Below are 24733 nucleotides of genomic sequence, written 5' to 3' on the forward strand. Positions count from 1 at the left end.
GCTTTTGAAGTATATTCCCTTGCGTGGGAAGCTTTCAAAGTTTCAGGGAAGGACATTGACCAAACAAAACAGCAGGACAGGCCCACAAATCCCAAACCAAACAACCCCCCTCCCACCAAAAAGGGGGAAAAAAGCAGCATACAAGACCACGTCCTTTATTCAACTTGGCTTTTCCAGTATAAATTTCTCAGGGAAAAAAAAAACTGGGGGGATGTTTTAAGAAAAGACATAAAAAGAGGGGAAACTCAGGAAAACCCAAGTTTTGTTTACCTCAGAAAAACAGAGGCCCCTTAACTCCTTATCCGGCCCTTAATTCCCTCCCAAACCAAGCCAGGACTCGCTCCCTGCCCTGCTGTTTGACCTGCAAAACTGGAGGTAACTCTACAGCAGGGGTGTCCAACCTTGGCAACTTTAAGACTTGTGGACTTCAACTCCCAGAATTCCTCAGCCAGCTTGAGGAATTCTGGGAGTTGAAGTCCACAAGTCTTAAAGTTGCTAAGGTTGGACACCCCTGCTCTACAGACTGGTTCTTGATAGGAAGTTGACCAACACCCTCCCCCAAAATATCTATTATTATTATTATTATTATTATTGCCCTGGTGCATTCATTGTAAAATGAGCCACTAGGACTGCAGCGTTCCCCCCAACCTTGGCAGGTTTGAAGAGGGGTGGACGGTGGACCTTCAACTCCCACAATTCCCTAGCCCAGCTCTGCTCGAATTGGGGGATTCTGGGAGTGGAAGCCCACCCCTCTTCAAACCTGCCAAGGTTGGGGAGGGAAACAGGCCCAGAAGCTGATCAAATCGGGGCAAATAGACATTTCTTGCATCTGAATGGTTTGGGGATAGATTTTTATTGTTCATTTTTGTTAGAAGCAAAGCTGGAAGAGTCCAGCCTTTTCAGACTTGAAACCTGAAAAGACATTTTAGTGGGAAAGGCCTTTTCTCCTTTCGGCCTTTCCAGCGGAACAAATAATGTGATTCATTCTAAGACGCCATCGGGAATTTTAAAGAGAGAAAGCTTATTTGGCCTATTACTTGAGCTACCGTGATTTGGTTGCAAAAATCCAAATATAACCCCAATTTGGGAGAGGAAATGCATGAATGTGCCTCGTTACTCAAGAGGCCATCTGGATGCCTGCAGCCCAAACTTGAACCCTTAATTACAGAGGTCCCCAAACTTGGCCACTTTAAGACTTGTGGACTTCAATTCCGGGAGTCTTAAAAGTGGCCAAGTTTGGGGGACCCCTGCCTTAAGGACCGCAAAAACACCGTAACGACTGTTGGTACTGAACTGGGTTTAATCTGTGGTACAATACTTGCCTGGTGTCGTAGCCTGGGAACACCTGATCTGAATTCCTGCTCCTTGTCCTCTCCCCGTTGAGATAATCCCACGGTTAAAACCTGGGGAAATGACACTGCCCACTTATAAGGAAAACTCCTGGAGAAGCGGAAACACGGAGACCCACCAGAGAGAGGCAAAATGATACCCCCAAGAGGCAGTTGTCACTTTTGGGGGTCACCAAGAGCTGACAAGGTCCAGAGTGGGCCCGGATGTTGTACCGATCCACGGAGGCCTCTGTAGAGCTTTTTCAAGTTTAATTTCTTTGGAGTTGGGCCCCAGAAGCGTCTTCATTCTTGTTCCTTCGGGATCAACGGCCTCGTTCTGAGTAGACCCTGTCCCCCGAAACAGCAAAAGGCCGCCAATTTTTCCAAACAGCCCTTCAATCCCAGTTTATGGAGGGGCTGCTGTATATCCCCCACCCACCCACCCACCCTGTAGAGGGTCCAAGCCAAAGCCATATTCTTCAGAGGCGGGAAAACAAGGGCCACCGCTTTGTGTAACCGTGCTGGGAAGGTAACTCGTAGTTATTTCAACGGATGGGTGGAAGACGGAATAGCATCTCCGGCTCCCAGCGATGCTCCTGGCCAGTCTGGAGGTGCTTTCTCCTTAGGGGGGGATTTGCAACGACCAATTCGAGCGGGGACTTCGAGAGAGCAAGCCTGGGCCGATTTTCAGAGGCCGGATCACAGCTTTCCTGGACCCACAGCTGGCTGCAAGATCTTAAGGAATCCGGAGGGCTCCGTTGAAGGAAGCAGAAGTCAATAGTTGGGCTTTCTTAGAAGGCCCAAAGTGTCCCTCAACCACTTGACAATTGTTCCTGGAGAACGGAGGGGCCTTACCAGGCCAGGCAGTGGAGATCCTTGGAGAGGGCGGGCCAGATGTTTTCCAGCTGCAAGTCCTAGCGGAACTTGAGCTCTCTCGGGGCTCTTCTTGGAAGCAAGGCCTTGCGGGATCAGGTCGTCTTCCTGAAAGGGAGCCCCGTGGAGCCATGAAAGCCTCACACCTAAGTCTCCTTGGGAGGCACCTCTGCTGGCTTCCTCAGGCTTCCCTCTGGACCTCTTTGTCAATCAGGGCCCCCAAGATCAACCCCCTCCCCAAGAGAGAAGATAAGCCCCTCCCTGTTCCCAGGGTGGCATTGCAAAATCCCATCACAGAGAAGGAAGGAGGGCCAATCGATTTCTGAGCACCGATCCGAGCCAAAGGCGTGGAGCATCTATTACCTGTGGAGGATACCTGCCCCAAAAACTCTCCTTTGAGAAGATCAAGGGGGGTGTACTGTCTTTGATGGGGAGCTTCTAAGCGCCTGGCTGCCCCCGTGCCAGCCTTCCAGCACCTGGTGTCCGTCTGATTTCAGGATCAGACACTTCCCAAGTCCCACCGTCCGGATCCCGAGAGCTCAACTACGTGGCAAATCCCGTCCCGGTGAAGAGGCTCAGTCGGGAGAACTGGGAGCTCATTTCTTCTGGAAGAAGCCCATGATGGAGGCCTGCTTGTTGGCCTTGCCACCGACCACTCCTCCTTTCTTGGTGCCTCTCTTCTCCTCTTTGGGGTCTTTCTTGGGGGCCCAGGGAAGACCTTGGGAGCTGCGCCGGGCTTGGTCCGGACGTCCTCTTCGCTCTCCGTGCAAGATTCACTCTCGTAGGCTTTTTCCGTCACTGGGAACAAGAGGAGAGACAAGTTTACAGACGAGACCGGAAGGTTTCCCTCTCTTTCTAGCTCTCGTGGAGAGGACGCCTCTTGCAGGAATTGGGCGTGTTTAGTTTAAGGAAGAGGAGGAGCAGGGTTGTCTTCAATTTATATTTTGCCGACCAAAGAAATAAAGCTACAATATAGCAACGCCAATGGCCCTCAGGCTAGGGGTCTTCTTCAAACTTGGCCACTTTAAGACTTGTGGACTTCAACTCCCACAATACCCAGCCAGCATGACCAGCTGGGGAACTCTGGGAGTTGAAGTCCACAAATCTTAAAAGTGGCCAAGTTTGGAGACCCGCCTTAGACTTGTACCGCTTCCCGGTGTTTCCCAGCCCCCTCTAAGCGGTTTACGGAGTCGGGTTCTTGCCCCCAACAATCTGGGTCCTCTTTTGACCCACCTCGGAAGGAGGGAAGGCTCCGTTAACCCTGGGTGGGTTGAGATCGACAGTCACTTGTGTGTGAGATGGTGAGGGGTCTCCAAGGCCCCTCCCCCCTCCGTTCTCTGCTTGTTCCTATTCTTCCTAATGGATTCCTATTCCATTCCATCCTGATTCCCATTTTTAGCCTAGCCTATTCAAGTTCACTTTACTCTATATTTCTATTCTGTATTTCTATTCTTATTTTATTTCTATTCTATTCTATTCTTCTATGCTATGCTATGCTATGCTATTATTCTATCCTATCCTAACCTATCCTATATTCTATTCCATTCCATTCCACTCCAATCTATTCTATTTTATTCTCGATTCTGTTCTGTTCTATTATATTCTATTCTTTCCTATTCCATTCCATTCTACTCTATTCCATCCCACTCCACTCTATTTTATTCTATATTCTATTCTCTCTTTCTATCCTATCCTTTCCTGTCCTCTCCTGTTCTCTTCTCTTCTCTGCTATTCTATTATTTTCTATTCTAATCTATTTTCTGTTCTATTCCATCCCACTCCACTCTATTTTATTCTATATTCTATTCTCTCATTCTATTCTATTCTATTCTCTCCTATTATTTTCTATTCTATTCTATTTTCTATTCTATTCTATTTTCCTATTCTATTCCATCCCATCTCACTCCACTCTATTTTATTCTATACTCTATTTTCTCATTGTATCCTATCCTATCCTATCCTATCCTATCCTATCCTATCCTCTCCTGTTCTCTTCTCTTCTCTTCTCTCCTATTCTATTATTTTCTATTCTATTCTATTCTATTTTCTGTTCTATTCCATCCCACTCCACTCTATTTTATTCTATATTCTATTCTCTCATTCTATTCTCTCATTCTATTCTCTCCTATTCTATTCTCTTCTCTCCTATTCTATTATTTTCTGTTCTATTCTATTTTCTATTCTATTCTATTTTCCTATTCTATCCCATCCCATCCCACTCCACTCTATTTTATTCTATACTCTATTTTCTCATCGTATCCTCTCCTCTCCTCTCCTCTCCTCTCCTATCCTATATCTCCTTTTCAGGATTCTGGGCTTCGATCCCGGGCAAGCTGCTGGGACATTCTCAACCAGTTAATTCAAAACCGACCGGCCCATCCTGAGCCACGGGAGAGCACGGAGGCGCATTCTGCCCGGGGACAGCTGGGCTACCTACCGAAGCAGCCTTCGTCATCCACAAACGTTCTGGATTTCAAGACCCGTTTCCGCTTGCGTCTCTTCGCTCCCATGGAAGCCTGGAAGAGGGAAAAGAAGAGAGTGAGGAGCCCTTGGCCCCATTCAACCCTGGTCAACAAGCACAATCGTCAAGTCCCTGCGGGCAAATATTTTTTTATTGTGGGTTAATCAAAGCGGAGGTCTTCTTTGCACCTGTTTTGTGTGTCCCCTGCGAGAAAACAGATCCAGGGGATCAAGCGATTCCCCTGGCTGGATCCAGCAGGACTTCAGCTCAGGCTGTTAACTTGACAGCCTTGCAGGACCCTTTTCCACCTATGCAGGCAGTCCTCAACTTAAAGCCACAACTGGAGGCCAACGTTTGCGTCCCTAAAGCAAGACTTACACCCCCCCCACCTCAGGATGCTGCAACCGTCATAAGTACATGCCAGTTGCCAAGCGCCCGGATTTTGATCCTGAGACCACAGGGGTGCCGCAACAGTCGTATATGTGACAAACGGTCGCGAGCCCCTTTTCTCAGTCACGCAAGGAATGGTTGAAGTTGAGGACCTCCTGCTATTACGAGGCTGGAGGCACTATTCAGGAATTTTCACTGCAAATTTGGAATAGATGCAGACCCACACGCAATGTTCCTTCCTTCCCCCCCTCCCCCCTCCTCCTTTTTTCCTTCTTCCCTCCCTCTTTTCCTCCTTCTTTTCCTTCCTTCCCTTTTTTCCTTCCTTCTTTTCCTTCCTTCCCACCCTTTCCTCCCTCCCTTTTTCCTCCCCTTTTCCTTCCTTCCCTTTCTCACCTTCCTTTTCCTTTCTTCCTTCTTTTCCTCCTCCCTCCTTCCCTTTTCCTCCTTCCTCCCCTTTCCTTCCTCCTTCCCCCTTTCCTTCCTTTTCCTTCCTTTCCCTTTTTCCTCCCTTTTCTTCCTTCCTCACCTTTTTCTTTCTCCTTCTTTCCTTCCTCCTTTTCCTCCCTCCCTCCTTCCCTTTTCCTCCCTTCCTAATTCCCCTTTCCTTCCTCCTTCCCCATTCCCTTCCTCCTTCCCCATTCCTTTTCCTTGCTTGCTTCCCCTTTCCTCCTCTTTTCTTGCTTCTTTCTCTACCTTTCTCTCTCACCCCTTCCTTTTTGTTTCTGTCCTTCCTTCTGTCTCCTCTCTACCCATTTTTCCTTCTTTCTTTCTCATCTTTCTCCTTCCTTCGTTCGTCCCTCCTCTCTCACACCCACACATCTGCCTTGATGCACGTTTACCTCCACGGACGCAGGGGCAGGTGCTGGCTGAGGCTTCTGAGCTGGCTCAGGAGGACTGTCTTTAGAAGTGGCCACCGATGAAGAGTCTGCAAGAAGGAACAACGTGGTCCAGTAAATGTGACTTGCTGTCGCCTCTGTGGCTCCAGCTGTATCCTTTCCCTCTGCAGTTAAACAAATCCAAGACCGAGCGAGGAACAGAATATGGCCTTCCCTGTAGTGATACCTTCCCTGCTTCGTCACTTTGACCGATCACCTGAACCTTCGTATGGCGAAGAAACATCGGGCTAAAGACTCTCCAGTCTTCCTTCATGTCCACTTTTACTGAGCAATTCTGTCTTAGCCATGAAGGAGCCACGAAGTATGTTCTGGATCTGAAACTGGCTCATCACGTTAAGTCAGTGACGTCTAGGATGAAGCTGAGTGGCTTTTAGCACAGGACAGAACAGAACAGAACAGAACTTGGAAGGGACCTCAGAGGCCTTCTAGTCCAACCCCCTTCTCAGGCAGGAAACCCTGTATCATTTCAGATAAACGGTTATCCAATCTCTTCTTAAAAATTCCCAGTGTTGGAGCATTTACAACTTCTGGTGGCAAGCTGTTCCACTGGTTAATTGTTCTGACTGTAAGGAAATGTCTCCTTAGTTCCAAATTGCTTCTCTCCTTGATTAGTTTCCATCCGTTGCTCCTGTTAGGGATAACATTGTTTACCCTAACTGGTTTGGGTAAAAATAATAAATAAGTTATCATGGTTTGTTGGTTAAAGTGTGTGTAACTTTAACTACAAGAATGTAATTAAGGGTGTGGTTGTAAAAGCACCATAGAAGAAGCAAGTCAATTGCAGCTCTCTCTCTCTGGCTTAATGATCCCTAATTACTGAATGGATTGATGACTGCGTTTTTCCTTACTGGAACGGAGGAGAGAAAGGAGTGTTGATTTCTCAACGGAGAGAAGAGATAATACGGACTGATTTATTGTAAGTGAACTGACATTGGCTATTCAACATGGACTTGGCAAATTGAGTATCCCCGACTGAACTGACTGAAATAATACATGACTAATGGACCGTTTATTTTGACTATGCTATAATTCCTAATGGAATAAACTATATTTTTGATAGCACAAGCGTATCTGTTTTTTACTGCGTGTTAACTAAAATACAAACTTATCTCACACATTTACCTGTCTGCCTATCTGACTACGCTACACATTCTGTAAAGTTTGTTTTCCTTAACACTCGTTGGGGAATTCAGGCTTAACAGCTCCTTGTCCTGATTTCAGGTCCTTTGGAGAATAATTTGACCCCTCTTTTCTTTGGGGCAGCCCCTCAGATATTGGAAGGCTGCTATCATGTCCCCCCTAGTCCTTTTCATTAAACTACACATGCCCAATCCCTACCATTGTTCTTCCTATGTTTTAGCCTCCAGCCCCCTAATCTTCTTTGTTGCTCTTCTCTGCCCTCTTTTTATAAAGTCTCAACTTTTTTATATCATATCAGTTAAATTTTGCCCTACTTTGAAAATAAGCTTAATTACTACTAATAATACGCTAATGACAGCTTACTTGCATTTTTCTAGTAACTGGTACTCAATAGAACATTTGCCTGTGATACCACAGGCCGACATGATCCCTTAAGAAACCACTGACCGTTAATGGAACCTCTATCTAAAATTATCTACCTTTATACCCGATGGCAGGACATTTATGTATGAATCACTTCCTCTTTATTTGGTTCTGAATCTCCCACAAATGACCTGACGGATGAACGCTTGAAGTTCTACCATAGCAAGAAGAGAAAAAATTGTCCGTTTTCCATATCGTTTATACGTCTTGGCTGCACACATAGCCTTTTGTTCTTCATTTGCAAAGGCTCCAAGTGATCAGAAAGGCTCGGTGGCTTCTATATATATATATGCAGGTTGGAAAGCCCAGCCGATGATTCACGAGAGTTCAAATTGGCTCCAAGGGTTGATTTAAATCAGGGGTCTCCAACCTGGGCCACTTTAAGACTTGTGGACTTCAGCTCCCAGAATTCTTCAGCCAGCAAAACTTTGGGCTTTGACTCCCAGAACTGAACTCCAACTCTATCATTCCTGGCTGGCTGGGGAATTCTGGGAGTTGAAGTCCAAAGTCTTACAGCGCCAAGGTTGGAGATCTCTGACTTAGATGACCCTTCTGGTCCCTTCCAACTCTATCATTCCTGGCTGGCTGGGGAAATCTGGGAGTTGAAGTCCACAAGTCTTACAGCGGCCAAGGTTGGAGACCCCTGACTTAGATGACCCTTCTGGTCCCTTCCAACTCTATCATTCCTGGCTGCCTGGGAATTCTGGGGGTTGAAGTCCACAAGTCTTAAAGTGGCCCAGGTTGGAGACCCCTGACTTAGATGACCCTTCTGGTCTCTTCCAACTCTATCATTCATGGCTGGCTGGGGAATCTGGGAGTTGAAGTCCACAAGTCTTACAGCGGCCAAGGTTGGAGACCCTGACTTAGATGACCGTCTCCAACTCTATCATTCATGGCTGGCTGGGGAATTCTGGGAGTTGAAGTCCACAAGTCTTAAAGTGGCCCAGGTTGATTTAAAGCAGGGGTGTCCAACCTGGGCCACTTTAAGACTTGTGGACTTCAACTCCCAGAATTCTTCAGCCAGCAAAACTTTGGGCTTTGACTCCCAGAACTGAACTCCAACTCTATCATTCCTGGCTGGCTGGGGAATTCTGGGAGTTGAAGTCCACAAGTCTTACAGCGGCCAAGGTTGGAGATCTCTGACTTAGATGACCCTTCTGGTCCCTTCCAACTCTATCATTCCTGGCTGGCTGGGGAAATCTGGGAGTTGAAGTCCACAAGTCTTACAGCGGCCAAGGTTGGAGACCCCTGACTTAGATGACCCTTCTGGTCCCTTCCAACTCTATCATTCCTGGCTGCCTGGGGAATTCTGGGGGTTGAAGTCCACAAGTCTTAAAGTGGCCCAGGTTGGAGACCCCTGACTTAGATGACCCTTCTGGTCTCTTCCAACTCTATCATTCATGGCTGGCTGGGGAATCTGGGAGTTGAAGTCCACAAGTCTTACAGCGGCCAAGGTTGGAGACCCCTGACTTAGATGACCGTCTCCAACTCTATCATTCATGGCTGGCTGGGGAATTCTGGGAGTTGAAGTCCACAAGTCTTAAAGTGGCCCAGGTTGATTTAAAGCAGGGGTGTCCAACCTTGGCAACTTTAAGACTTGTGGACTTCAACTCCCAGAATTCTTCAGCCAGCAAAACTTTGGGCTTTGACTCCCAGAACTGAACTCCAACTCTATCATTCCTGGCTGGCTGGGGAATTCTGGGAGTTGAAGTCCACAAGTCTTACAGCGGCCAAGGTTGGAGACCCCTGACTTAGATGACCCTTCTGGTCCTCTCCAACTCTATCATTCATGGCTGGCTAAGGAATTCTGGGGGTTGAAGTCCACAAGTCTTAAAGTGGCCCAGGTTGGAGACCCCTGACTTAGATGACCCTTCTGGTCTCTTCCAACTCTATCATTCCTGGCTGGCTGGAGAATTCTGGGAGTTGAAGTCCACAAGTCTTACAGCGGCCAAGGTTGGAGACCCCTGACTTAGATGACCGTCTCCAACTCTATCATTCATGGCTGGCTGGGGAATTCTGGGAGTTAAGTCCACAAGTCTTAAAGTGGCCCAGGTTGATTTAAAGCAGGGGTGTCCAACCTTGGCAACTTTAAGACTTGTGGACTTCAACTCCAGAATTCTTCAGCCAACAAAACTTTGGCTTTGACTCCCAGAACTGAACTCCAACTCTATCATTCCTGGCTGGCTGGGGAATTCTGGGAGTTGAAGTCCACAAGTCTTACAGCGCCAAGGTTGGAGATCTCTGACTTAGATGACCCTTCTGGTCCCTTCCAACTCTATCATTCCTGGCTGGCTGGGGAAATCTGGGAGTTGAAGTCCACAAGTCTTACAGCGGCCAAGGTTGGAGACCCCTGACTTAGATGACCCTTCTGGTCCTCTCCAACTCTATCATTCATGACTGGCTGGGGAATCTGGGGGTTGAAGTCCACAAGTCTTACAGCGGCCAAGGTTGGAGACCCCTGACTTAGATGGCCCTTCTGGTCTCTTCCAACTCTATCATTCCTGGCTGGCTGGGGAATCTGGGGGTTGAAGTCCACAAGTCTTAAAGTGGCCCAGGTTGATTTAAAGCAGGGGTGTCACAGCAACTTTGGAGACTTGGACTTCAACTCCCATCCTCAGCCAGCTTTGCTAACTGAGGAATTCTGGGAGTTGAAGTCCCCAAGTCTTAAAGTTGAATTCTGGGAGTTGAAGTCCCCAAGTCTTAAAGTTGAATTCTGGGAGTTGAAGTCCCCAAGTCTTAAGTTGAATTCTGGGAGTTGAAGTCCCCAAGTCTTAAAGTTGAATTCTGGGAGTTGAAGTCCACAAGTCTTAAAGTTGAATTCTGGGAGTTGAAGTCCACAAGTCTTAAAGTTGCCAAGGTTGGAGACCCCTGATTTAAAGTGTCTCCCGCTTCTACTCACCTTCCTCATCTCCACTGCTGTCCGACTGGGGCTGTTTGATTCGACGCCTTTTCTTCTTCAGGCGTCCGGTTCCTTTCTCCTCCTCATCAGACACGTCTGCCCTCTTTGCTCTGAGGGAAAAGAGAGCTCAGCTTAGATTGAAAAGAAAGGAAAAACAAAAGCTTTGCCAAACACAGAGAGTCCTTGACTTACGACCATTCATTCAGTGACCACCCAGAGTTACAACAGCCCTGGAAAAAGGGACTTAGGACCGTGTTTCACACTGTAGCATCCTGGCGAGGATCTGATCAAAACTCAGGCACTTGGGCAATTTCCATATTTAGGATGGTCCCCTTTTGCAAAGCCAACGGGGAAGCCGGATTCATTTAACAACGCTGTTAGTAGCTTAACAGCTGCGGTGATTCACTTAACAACGCTGGCAAGAAAAGTGGTAAAATGGGACAAAACCCACTTAACAGCCCCCTCTGACTTAAGGGAGAGTCTCTTATTGAGCTTTTTTAAAATAAAATAAACAGCTCCCCTAAACAATCTTCCCAAACTAAGCACTCTTTGTAGGGACCAAAGTTAGGTTTGCCTTTAAAAATAAATTTGACAACTTTCAGCCGGAACTACTCTGCCAAACATTAAAAATGGGAGCCAGGCAGGTCTTAAGCTGAATTGCTTTTTTTTTTTTTAAGGTATGCTATTCTTCCAAGTATTTCCCCCAACAGTATATTTTCACATGCTGCTTGGGGGATTCTGGGAGTACAAAATCAAAGCCTCGATTGAGGCCCACAGAAATTTCAGGAGCTGAAATCCAAACAGAGGCCGGGGAATTCTGGTAGGTAAAGTCTACACATCGTAGCTGGGGCATTCTGGGAGTTGAAGTCCACCCATGCTGGCTGGGAAATTCTGGGAGTTCAGGTTCACAAATGATGGTTGGGGGATTCTGGGAGTTGAAGGTGACCCATGCTGGCTGGGGGATCCTGGGACTTGAAGTCCATACGTGGTGGGTGGGGAAGTCCACACCTCTTAAAAGTTATCAAGGTTGGCAACATTGATATACACGTTGCAATAAATCACACAAATGACTGAAAACAGGCCCAACTCTTTGCACAGCCTGGGTCACCGAGAAAAACACCAACCCACTTACCTTTTCTTATCCCTCTGCCGCCCTCTGGCCGGCTCAGCCTCCTTGCTGGGCTTCTCATGGCCAGGAGGGTTAAGAGGAGATTTGGGGTCCAGGGGAGAAATGGGGGACTTGGCCGCGGTTCCCTCTTCCTTCTGTGGCTCAGGCTCAGCACTGGCTTTGCCTGCACGGAAGTGAGGAAAATAGGAAAGTTAACGTGATGATCCAGACGGCACAAGCACCTTCGTGTGTGTGTGTGTGTGTGTGTGTGTGTGTGTGTGAGAGAGAGAGAGAGAGAGAGAGAGAGAGAGAGTGTTCATCCTGTAATTCCTCCTCCATGTCATGTTAGCTCAGGAATTCTGGGAGTTGAAGTCCACAAGTCTTAAAGTTGCTAAGGTTGGAGACCCCTGGTCTAGGGACTCCTGCTTGTGCAGGGGGCTGGACTAGAAGATCTCCGAGGTCCTTCCCCACTGTGTTATTCTATCATCTATGTCAGGGGTCTTCAAACTTGGCAGCTTTAATGCTTGTGGACTTCAACTCCCAGAATTCCTCCTCCAAGTCATGTTCGCTCAGGAATTCTGGGAGTTGAAGTCCACAAGTTTTAAACTTGCCAAGTTTGAAGAAGAGCCGTGCTGTAAGGCCTCCTCCAGTGGCAGCAAGCTGACCCCAATCAAAACCAGGGTTTAATTTGTCCCTGAAACAGGAAGTCCTCGACTTACAATCGTTCATTCAGTGACCGTGCGAAGTCATACTGGCGTTGAAAAAGTGACTTAGGACCGTTTTCCACTCCTACAACTTTGGCAGCATCTGTGATGACCCAAAGGGGCGTGGCACAAAGGCAACACAGTCAAATAAGCAATAAGAGTCTCTTTAAATATCTCCAACTTTGCCCCCAATGTCCAGTTACCTTCGGCTGGAGAAAAAAAAACTCTCCCAGGAACGGGCTTTAAGTGGAGGAAATTCAGTCCGAAAACAAAGTCCATACAAACTGTAAATAAAAATCCACACAAACCACGCTGCAGCAATTAACTGGACAGGGCAGGAGGAGGAATTGCAGACTTGAAAGGCCAACAAAACACACACAGTTGGGAAGACGCCAGGAACGCAGATTAGTCTCAACGATACAAGATAAATTCATTATTTGCTCTCAACAGTTTGCTGTGCACAACTCCCCTTTTTAAGCACTATGTTCCCAGTTGCAGCTAATGAAGGGAATCAGGGCCCTTTCCTCCCCCGTAAGCCACGTTGCTCCCTTCTCTGTTCTTCCCTGCGTGCCCTAGGATGAAGAAGGGGTGGGCCTGGCTCTTCCTCTGAACTCCCTCTTCCTTGTTCTACCTCTCCCCTGCTCTGCCCAGCTGGACTCTGCCCTTCCCCAGTTTCTTCCACAGCCAACAGAGCCACACTCCCACTCCCTGTGTCAGCTGTTCGTCTTCCTCCTCGGATTCAGACAGGGGACAGGACAGCATCCCTGTCTGGTTACATGGTCAAAATCTGGACACGTGGCAACTGGCTCATGCCTGGCTCGGCTTATGGCAGTTCATTTAGTGACCGTTTGAAATTATATCACTCCAAAGGGGCTTATGACCGTTTTTCACACTTATGACCGTTACAGTATTCCCATGGTCTTGTGATTTACATTTGGATACTTGACAGCTGACTCATATTTATGACGGTTGCAGTGTCTAGGGAGTCACGTGATCCCCTTCGGCGACCGTCTGACAAGTCAAGGGGGGAGGAGCCAGATTCATTAACAACTGTCTTGCTAGCTTAACAACTGCAGTGATTCGCTTAGCAATTGTCGTCAAGAAAAGTTGCAAAATGGAGCAAAACTCACTTAGCTAGCGTCTTGCTTAGGGACAGAACACTTCGGCTCAACATTGGCCGTAAGTCAAAGACGACGTGGACTTACAACGGAGGAGAAAACACAGAGAGGAGCTTACCTTCTTTGCTAACAGCAGCCTTGCCAAAGAAATTGTTCAGCATGTTTCCTTTCGCTGGGCCTTTACTGTTGGTCACCGAAGCCTAGAATTGATTAAAAGAAACAGTTAGAAAAGAAGATATCCTGGAAACACAATAAAAATCCAATAAAGCCACTGTCAGGATTCTGGCAGTGATCCCATAAGTGATGAGTTCGAATGAGGACAGCTGAAATATGCTTGTTCTTCTGGTTATCATTAAGAAATCCCTAAGCAACAACAGGGGCTGTCATGCCCTTGTTGGAGTCTGAGGGCAGCTGACAGGGAGTGGGAGTGGGGCTCCGGTGGCTGTGGAAGAAACGGGGGAAGGGCACAGGCCGGCTGGGCCTTCAGAGGAAGACCCAGGGCCACCCCCTCTGCATCCTAGGGCATGCAGGGAGGAACGGAGAAGGGAGCAACATGGCTTACGGGAGAGGAAAAGGCCCTGATTCCCTTTTAGTTGCAGCTGGGAGAACAGGATATAAGTGGGGCGTTTGCACACGGCTCCTTGCTGGAAGCAAAGCGTGCACTATCTTGGTTGAGGCTTATCTGGGTTTTGGCATCCTCCCAACTATGGGTGTTGCATTATCTTGTGGAAGTCTGCAATTTATCATCCTGGCCTACTAATTACTTCAGTGTGGTTTGTGTTGGTTTTTTTTAAATTTCTAATTATCTTTATTTTGGGTTCGGACTCCATTTACTCCCTTTGTAGACTCTTTTTGGAAGAGTTTGATCTCCAGCCGAGGATAATTGGACATTGGGGGCCAAGTTGGAGGCATTAAAGGAAATTTATTCTACTTTTGTGACTATATTATTTTTGTGTCACGCCCCAGGTCATCACAGGAGCATGGGAGCAGCTAAAAAGACGCTGTTCGACATCTTTGTTAAGCTTTGTTGCACTTAACAAACTATTTTAATTTCTGCCCATGGTGTATCTCCTTAGCTTGGAAGCCAGAAAGAAAATACCAACCTTGTTACAGTGGACCACAATCCTGGTTAGTTCAACAACTTTCTTCCAGCTTGGAATAGGGTTCTCCAACCCTGGCATCTTTTAAGACTTGTGGACTTCAACTCCCAGAATTCCTCAGCTAACATGGACACCTTGGCCAGATGAGGACTTCTGGGAGTTGAAGTCCACAAGACTTAAAAGTTGCCAGGTTTAGAAACTCTTGTGTAAGATCATTATGGATTTAATCTGTTTTTGGACAACTGTGGTGGGACCCCAACTTTGTTTTTGGGGTCAGCAGAGGAAAAAGAATGTCGTGCTAGAAGGGGACTCTATGGTGGTTTTTGGGGGAGCGGGGCAGACTGGACTTCCGGTCACTAGAGAAAAAAGGACACTATTCTAGGAGGAGACTCTATGGTGGGGGGAACTGGACTTCCGGCTGACTCCAGAGTTGAACAGGGTGGCTTCTATTTAGGACCTTTGCGGCTTTGACTGTTTAAGGTTGCCGATCCCTGCTCTAGGTGAAGGTTTTTCAACGGCGGGGCGACTTGAACATGTGTGAACTTCAACTCCCAGAATTCCCCAGCCCTCCCTGGCTCTTCCCCCCGACCAGGTATTTTTAAGCATGAACACTTACACCGGGGGGCGTCTCTTTGGTCTCCGGTTTCACTTCCTTGTGGGCGTTCTTGGATTTGGAGGTTGCTTTGGCCGCAAACATTCCCATAATGCCTTTCATCGGCTGGGCGGGCTGCTTGGAAGGCATGCCTGGAGCATGGCCATTGAGTGCGGGGGCACACTTGTGGAGGGGGCGGCTGGGCGGGGGTCTCAGCCGGGGAGCCTTCGGCAACAGGCCTGGTGACGGCGGCAGGGCAGCAAATGGCGCTGAATCTAGGAACAGAACAAGCACGTTCAGCTGGCAGTGGAACTAAATTACAGGCAGTCCTCAACTTACGACCGCAGTCGAGCCCCAAAAATGTTATGTTGTTGAGTGAGGAAATTGTTAAGTAAAATTGTCAAAGATCTGGAAACACTTTTACAGTTCAGCAAAGTCCTGCCCGGCTCGCTCAGATCCGTTTGTCGATTGTCCCAACGTGGGTCAATTATTAAAGGGAGACTCCTGGCCCATGATTAGCCAAAAGGTGGTCCTCAACTTACCACAGTTCATTTAGTGACCAAAGTTACAACAATACTGAAAAATGTGACTTAAGGCGGTTTGGTCGCACTTACAACCGTTGCAGCATCCCCACGATCCAAATTCAGATACTTTGGCAACTGACTCATATTTCCGACGGACGCAGTGGCCCCCAGGGCTCACATGATCCCCTTTGGCGACCTTCTGGCAAGCCAAGTCAATGAGGGAAGCCAGATTCACTTCACAACCATGTGATCGACTTAACAACGGCAGTGATCCACTCCACGGTGGCAAGAAAGTTCGTAAAATGGGTAAAATCCACTTAAAAACACATTTAGTTTCGCTTCGTTTAGTTTCCTTTATTGCCCTTGCACCTCGTACAATGAAATCAAACACCATCTTCAGTGCACATCATGACCATGAAAATAAACACAAACACACATCCTTCACCCTCCACACATTGAATGGAAAACCACCAACACTGCACTATACAGTAGAATTCAACAGAGTTTCTGCCCTGGGGTAGAAGCTGTTTTGCAGCCTGTTTGCCCTTGTTTTTATTATTCTCCTGTACCGTCTGCCAGATGGTAATAGTTCCAAAAAAAGGGGGTGCCCAGGATGAGATGGATCTTTGAGAATGTTTTGAACTCTCTTAAGGCAGCAGGAGTTATAAAGCTCTTCCAAAGAGGGAAGAGGGCAACCCAGGATCCTCTGGGCAATGACGTTAACCCTCCGGAGTGCTGTCCTATCTGCCCCTGTGCAATTGGCAAACCCTACAGAGGTGTGCAGTAAGTTAAAATGCTCTCTATGGTGCAGCGGTAGAAGGTCACCAGCAGTTTCACTTAGCAACTGAAAATTGTGGTTGTAAGTCAAGGACTACCTGTACTTTTAAGTAAAGCCAAAGTGGTTGCAGAAGAGGCAAAGCTGTCTCAGAGATTTCTGAGTGCAAAAGATAAATTAACTTTCCTTTGGTCCTGGACAATCCCACGTGGTTATCAGACAAGGTCCAATCAGGCGTTAACAAATGGTTCAAAAGCCCTCTCTTTGTGCGCTCGCTGGCGGCTAGTGCTTCCCATGGGACGGTACGTCTTGGGTTCGATTCCTGTAAGTTCCTTCCCTCCCCCCCCTCCCCCCATGTTACTGATTTCAGGCTGGCAGCTTGCGATGCGTAGCTCAGAGGAGCGTCCGCCATGAAACCGATGGCCGCCTTGCCACGATTCCCACTCACTTGCCGCAGTTCTCGAGATTCGCCTTGAGGATGTCGTAGTCGGTGTTGAAAAGGGGGCTGCTGTCCCTGAGCTGGGCTTTCTGGATGCTGTAGACGTGCACGCTGGCCAACGTGGAGAACTTGGACTTCATGGCTGGAAAGGAGGCAGAAGCCGCTTAAAGAAGAGGAAGATTTTCTCAAAGCAAGTGGTGTAAACTGGGCCGGTCTCTCTCTCTCAGCCCAGCCCACCTCACATTCTTGCTGTGGTGGGATATGTATGTATGTATGTATGTATGTACGCACGCACGCATGCATGTATCTAAAGAAACGGACATCCTGCGATCTCCGGAACTAAAATTATATTTATTATACTTACTAAGCTTTCATCAGCCTCTGCTGACATCATCAGAGTATTAAACTACCATTACATGGATGGATCTCTGTAATGGTAGTTTAACACTCTGATGATGTCAGCAGAGGCTGACGAAAGCTTAATAAGTATAATAAATATAATTTTAGTTCCGGAGATCACAAGGTGTCTGTTTCTTCTCTTACAAGTAAACCTGGAACTCGTATTTTTAGAATAGTATGTATGTATGTATGTATGTATGTATGTATGTATGTATGTGTAAAGGTTTCCCTTGCACACATGTGCTAGTTGTTTCCAGCTTTAAGGGGCGCTGCTCATCTCCATTACAAAGCCAAAGAAGAGCCAGCGCCGTCCGAAGACGTCTCCGTGGTCATGTGGCCAGCATGATTAAACGCCTTCAAAGGCGCACGGAACGCTGTTCCCTTCCCACCAAAGGTGGTCCCTATTTTTCTACTTGCATTTTTTACATGCTTTCGAACTGCTAGGTTGGCAGAAGCTGGGGAAAGGAATGGGAGCTCACTCTGTTATGTGGCACTGGGGATTCAAACCAACAAACTTTCTGATCGACAAGCTCTGCGTCTTAGCCACTGAGCCACCGCGCCCCCTTAGTGTGTGTGTGTGTGTGTGTGTGCACGCACACACACACACATCATATTTTTCAGAAATGATTTTGAAGTTGTGTACAAACTTACCTTCTAATTTGTCTTCTCTCACTACTGCAACCTTATGGTACTAGAAAGAAAAAAAAGCTTATTACTTCAACAAATATTTGTTATCGCCCAATAGATCAAGATTGATTATTAACATATACAATCTGCATTGTCCATGTTTTCTGGACAGCGGTAGAACTCATCTTGAGGGGAACGATTTAAGCCTGCAATGTGTCCGCTTGGGAAGCCACACTGAGATTCGATGCTTCCACCCTGCCACAAGCCTGAGTGAGTGGGAGGGTGGCGGTGGATTCAACTGAGCAGCTCTAAGTAGACAAATTGTTTTTGTTAGTTCAAGGTCATTAAGTACAGGATGAAATAAGGATCTTACTTTTGGACAGATCGTGATTAGGCCATGTGATGTGATGATGGCCAAGGGGGGGATGTAGTTTTGAGATATTGTAGGAAGTTCGAAAACTTTCATTCAGGATTCCACAGATGTGCCAGTTTTACTATCCTAATAAAGGTACTTTTGAGATGTGTTTGTCTCAGAGTTATTGATTGGAATGGAGGTTTGCTGGAAGCCTGATATAATGACCAGGTTTCACTCCGGCTACTAAATTTAAATTCAAAATGTCCAATGCAAGAGAAAGCCCCTTTCTGACTTACGGTGTGCCCATTCTGAACAAGGTTCCCTGCCAGTAAATAGGTGACATGCAACTGGGCTCCCGCGTTCTCCTTTCGTTTCCTTTCTATGTAGTCATATAACATTCTGTAAAAAAAGAGGGCAAAGGCCGAGATTAAGACAGACAATTAATGTTTTGAAATTTTCAATAACTGTCCCGAGAAATTAAACAAGAGCATATGTCATCCAAAGTATGCTGTGCAGCTCAAGATTAAACAGCTAAAATTAAAAGTGGGTTGGTCTAGGGGTTAAAGCACCAAGCTAGAAAGCAGCAGACGGTGAGTTCAAGTCCTGCTCTAAGCCATGAAAGCCAGCTAGGTGACTTTAGGCCAAGGAGACAGTGAGGTCAAGTCTTGCCTTAGCCATGAAAGCCAGCTGGGTGACTTTGGGCCGGTCCCTCTCTTTGAGGGTAAGATCCCTGCCCCAAAGGCATGTTCCAAAGATGGTCCCAAATTAAGATGGACATGTAATAAAGTTTGTTTACATGTAGTCCTGGAATTTCCATCACTAAATGAAGCGATCTTTAAGCCAAACATCGCTTTGCTGTTCAGTGATGGTAGTCTACATCAGAGATCGCCAATATTTTGGACCTCAGGGACCACCAAACTCATAATTTTAAATCCCACGGATCAGAGGCCTTGGGAAAATCCCAAAAAAGTCTGCAGGAAAATTCCCCATCCTGTTTTCTTACCGATAGATCATTCTTTATTTGGGATCGCAGGATACCGTCTCCAGCTCCATTCACAAGTGGGGGGGAGAGACTTTTGGCTTCATGCAAGGAAAGCAGCAGAAGCCGCAGAAGTCTTTCTTTCTCTCCCCCAAACTCTGCCAGAAATGAGTCTTTGCTGGCACAGCCTCTTGGAGCAGGAGGCCTTGCAGGGTCCCAAAGACTCAGTTCTAGTGGAGTTTGGGGGAGCGAAAGAAAAACTTTTGCTACTTTCCTTGCATGCAGCCAAAGGCAGAAGAAAGAAGCGGAAAGCAGCCCGGTGGCCAGGCCAGGCGCGTGGGGTGAGTGAGGCATGTTCCCCCCCTCCGCCCTTTCCCCCCTCCTCTCACTACCTCATGTTCTTTGCAATAGCAAGCAATGCAAGCCTTGTGTTCCCGCGGGCCATGTGGGCGGCGCAGCCTTGTGTTCCTGCACAGCCTGGATTAATTGCTTTGGGGGGGGTGACATTTCTCTGTGGACCACCAAAATTTTCTCACGAACCACCAGTGGTCCCCGGCCCACTGGTTGGCAACCACTGGTCTAGATTGTGGTTGTTACAAGCAAAGTCAGTGGGGAAGCCAGGTTCACTTAACAACTGTATGACTAACTTAACAGCTATAGCAAGAAAGATTGTAAACTGGGCAAAATTCACTTCACAATAGTGTCACTTAGCAACAGAAATTTTGGGCTCAACTGTGGTCATGAGGACTACCTGAGGATTAGAGATGTGCTCCCTTTTGAATCTGGACGACTAAGTACAGACAAGAGAGATCAATACTTACTGTTTTGCTTGATTCACATGAACTCCCAAGGTGAAGCTCAGCCATTTATATGTCACCTGCAAAGGAACGCATGTCATTATTGTAACAAAAATACCACCACAAACTGAACCTCCACTACTACAATCATCCTGGAGTTGGGAAGTGTCCTGGAGTCCACTGAGGCTGACCTCTCCAGCCTCTGCTTGAAGACAGAACCGACACCTCTACAGGGTTAATTGTGGCTGCATGTATTGTTCTTCACAATGCAATTCTTCAAAAAAGCTACCTCACAGCTGACTTTTGGGAGCTTGAGAAAATCGTTTGAGTGGGGCTTGGCATGCAATTATGCAGGCATTAATAAAATTATTATACAATAGGAGGCAGCCCCAATTGTTGTTTGGATGATTTATTGTTCTGGATAGGTCATCCCATTCTTTTCTCATTTAGACAGTCTCTCGCTCTATGTCTATAGGGGTGCCTGTGTGTGCCTGTGTAAGTATATAGTATGTGTTTCTCTCTCTCTCTCTCTCTGTGTGTGTGTGTGTGTGTGTGTGTGTGTGTACAGTTTATATATTTATTCTGGAGAGATAACATTTTTTATTTACAGAGAGAGAAAGAGACTGTAAATCAAGAATGTGATGATCTCTCCAGAACTATAGAGATTAGATAGATAGATAGATAGATAGATAGATAGATAGATAGATAGATAGATAGATAGATAGATAGATAGATAGATGATGGATGGATGGATGGATGGATATAGATATTTGTTTTCTTAAGTTTTGCGGGTACTTACATGTATGGCATTCAGCTTTGTTCGGGTATTTTCTCACATCATTATGAGTTGTGCTTTTAAAGTTGCTGCAACATTTTGGCAGAATCTCATCTGCCATCATCAGGCTTCTGTATAGTATAGTATAGTATAGTGTTCAACGAACACTATACAGAAGCCTGATTGATGATGGCAGATGAGATTCTGCCGAAACGTTGTTACAACTTTAAAAGCACAACTATAATGACGTGGGAAAATACCCGAACAAAGCTGAATACCATATAGATTAGATTAGATTAGATTAGATAGATAGATAATTGATATCCACACACACACTACATATAGAGAAGTACACATACTATGTATTTACACACGTATACACATAGTGTAAATACATACATACACATATATATACACACACACATTGAATTGAATTCTTTGTCATTGTACGTATATACACAGTATACATACAACGAAATTCACATATATGTACATATACATATATACACACACATACATGTATGTGTATATATATATATATATATATATATATATATATATATATATATATATATATATATATATATATATATATATATATATATATATATATATATGGATCTTTGGTTATTCGGGTTCTCTCCCGCGTAAGATTCAAAGTATCTAGAAGCACGCGTTTCGGGCGAGGTCCCACTCGCCATCTTCAGGCTGGTGCTTTCGGCTTAGTGCCAGTGCAAGCAGTGTGTGACCGGAGCTGCCATCTCTCTATATACAAGTGGTGGGGATGGTGTGCTGGGCTGGTTGGCTGTGCTGCAGCCTCTTGATTGGTTGATGGAGTTGATGTTGGTATAATGGGCTGTGTAATGGCCTTTTGTTGTAGAGATATCCTGGATCTTGTGCTGTCATCTCCTGGGTCGTTAGCCTCTTGTGTTTTAACGGCTTGGGTAATGGGTTGTGTGATGGGCTTGTGAGTTCTTTTGTTTTGGTATCCTGGGTCTTGTGTTGTAATCTCCTGGGTCGTTTGTGTTTTGATCTCTTTCGATTAGCCTCCTGTGTAGTAACAGCTTGGGTAATGGGTTGTGTGATGACCTTGTGAGATTTATTGCTGTGGTATCCTTGGTCTTGTGCTGTGATATCCTGGGTCATTTGCTGTGTTGTGACTTCTTGAGTTCTTGAGGTGTAATTTCTTGAGTTTTCTGATGTGATGTCCTGAGCGGGTGGCTGTGATGTAGCATTTTGGGTTTTAATATGGCTTTGAGTTTGGGGTCTGGGTCTGTGTTCGTTTGGCTTGAGTTCGTGGTCGTGCCACATCTTCATGGTGGGGGTCAGTTCGCTTCATGTATGGTTCAGAGGAGTTTGAAGTGGGTAGTGATGCAGCTGCAGTGCGGCTTCTGGTCTGTGGTCGTGTCTCATCTTCTGTGTGGGTGTGAGTCTGATTTTTACGTGGACGTGTGGTGGTGGCATCTTGTGTGGCCCTCATGGGTGTGGGTCTGGTGTCATTTATCATGTTGGGTACTCGTCTGTTCATGAGGCGGGTTTCCAAATGGCTGGTAAGCGGAGGTGTCATCTCTTTTATTCATGCTGTGTGGGCGTTTTCTATCACTGCAGCTGCATCACTACCCACTTCAAACTCCTCTGAACCATACACAGCGAACTGACCCCCACCATGAAGATGTGGCACCCACTCACGAACTCAAGCCAAACGAACACAGACCCAGACCCCAAACTCAAAGCCATATTAAAAACCCAAAATGCTACATCACAGCCACCCGCTCAGGACATCACATCAGAAAACTCAAGAAATTACACCTCAAGAACTCAAGAAGTCACAACACAGCAAATGACCCAGATATCACAGCACAAGACCAAGGATACCACAGCAATAAATCTCACAAGGTCATCACACAACCCATTACCCAAGCTGTTACTACACAGGAGGCTAATCGAAAAGAGATCAAAACACAAACGACCCAGGAGATTACAACGCAAGACCCAGGATACCAAAACAAAAAGAACTCACAAGCCCATCACACAACCCATTACCCAAGCCGTTAAAACACAAGAGGCTCCCACCTCCAGGAGATGACAGCACAAGATCCAGGATATTCCTACAACAAAAGGCCATTACACAGCCCATTATACCAACATCAACTCCATCAACCAATCAAGAGGCTGCAGCACAGCCAACCAGCCCAGCACACCATCCCCCCACCACTTGTATATAGAGAGAGATGGCAGCTCCGGTCACACACTGCTTGCACTGGCACTAAGCCGAAAGCAGCCTGAAGATGGCGAGTGGGACCTCGCCGAAAGCGTTGCCTCAGATACTTTGAATCTTACGCGGGAGAGAACCCGAATAACCAAAGATCCACATACAAATACCGCGAGAACCTCAGAAAACATATATATATATATATATATATATATATATATATATATATATATATATATATATATATATATATATATATATATATATATATGTACACATACATACATACATACATACATACATACATACATACATACATACATACATACATACATATATATATATATATATATATATATATATATATATATATTGTTAAGTTTTCACAAGTACTTACATGTATGTTATTCAGCTTTGTTCGGGTATTTTCCCACGTCATTATAGATGTGCTTTTAAAGTTGTAGCAACTTTATCTCATCTGCCATCATCAGGCTTCTGTATTGTGTTTGTCTGTGAGTCAGACTTTTACAGTAAAAGCTGAATACATGTAAGTACCCGCGAAAACTTAAGAAAACATACATACATACATACATACATACATACATACATACATACATACATACATACATACATACATATATATATATATATATATATATATATATATATATATATATATATATATATATATATATATTAATTAGTCTGTGTATGTAGACATATATAGTTTATGCGCTTATTTTCTAGAGGTCATCACATTCTTTTTTTTTTTCATTTACTACACACACACACACAAATGCATTTATCACCACTTATCATTATTTTCCTTAATGCAAGAGGGGAGTCCAGAGTTCAGGGCTTCTCTGGATGGAGGGGGGGGAGGCACAATAGCCCCCTCTCCAAATGAGGAGAGATCCGTAACCAGACCTGCCATTGGAAAACTCAGCCCCCCCCCCAAAAAATGCGTGTGTATGGGGAGGGAGGGAAACCCCCCCTCTTGAGTCTTGGGGGGGCACGGAGGCTAAAAAGGCCAAGAATATTATGGGATACTTGTAGCCCCTGGTAGAGCAGCAGCAATAAGGCTCCCCCGGAGTTTCAGGAGTCGCCCCTTCGAATCCCTCTTTCTTGGTCAAGAGACCCTCGGCCTACTACTACAACCCCTATCACCCGCTGCGGATGATGGGAGTTGGAGTAGAGCACGTTGGGAGAACGACGCTGAATTGGAGTCTGGGGCCTAAAAGGGGCCGCAGCGCCTGAGAAAAGCAACTAATTGCGTTTCAATAATGAAGCTTTTTATTTATTTTATTTTATTTATAACAATAAAGCTTTTTTACTGACACCTCCAACCCCCCGCTCCCCACAGATTTCGCACTTACGACTCGGTTCTGGTCCGTGACGAACTCGTCGATGTTCTCCAGGTAAAGCTCGTCCTCCATGACGGGTCGACCCGGGCCCCGAGAGCCCCACAGCGACCCTTCCCCTCCGCGACCCTCCACCGCCGCCGCCATGGCAACGCTAGGCCGCGATTCCCTGCTTTCGCGCGCGCTCGCTACGGCGGCCGAGCGGAGACAGTTCCGGCGAAGCTCACGGCGGCCGCGCAGGGACAATTTTCCTTCAACAACCGCCGCCGCAGCAAAGGCGCATGCGCTCTGGCCTCGAGCCCATGCCTCTCCATCTCGGGCCCGGTGGGCGGGGAAAAGGTGCTTGAGTTCTTTACGTATCGTCAACCTGGCGCAGAGGATGATGGGATTTGCAGGCGGCTGGGAAAGGCGGTTAGAAGTCGTCCTCGTCTTACGACCCCGATGGAGCCCAAACTGTC

The 24733-nt window shown here is 46.4% G+C and overlaps 1 protein-coding gene across 1 annotated transcript; it reads right to left on the minus strand.

The window, feature by feature from the left end:
- Positions 1 to 837: 837 nt before the first annotated feature.
- POLD3 (DNA polymerase delta 3, accessory subunit) lies at positions 838 to 24524 on the minus strand. Its single transcript, XM_087965934.1, is given in 14 exon segments — positions 838 to 2916; positions 2919 to 2999; positions 4639 to 4717; positions 5892 to 5977; positions 10411 to 10520; positions 11543 to 11702; positions 13459 to 13540; positions 15051 to 15213; positions 15215 to 15307; positions 16780 to 16912; positions 17821 to 17860; positions 18448 to 18550; positions 19952 to 20007; positions 24291 to 24524. Coding segments are annotated over 14 exon segments (1437 nt in total). The 5' UTR covers positions 24423 to 24524; the 3' UTR covers positions 838 to 2797.
- Positions 24525 to 24733: the final 209 nt, after the last annotated feature.

Source organism: Notechis scutatus, chromosome 5 (assembly GCF_049901735.1).
Source record: "Notechis scutatus isolate UNSWTSFEM ecotype Mainland chromosome 5, rNotScu1.2, whole genome shotgun sequence".
Lineage (NCBI taxonomy): Eukaryota > Metazoa > Chordata > Lepidosauria > Squamata > Elapidae > Notechis > Notechis scutatus.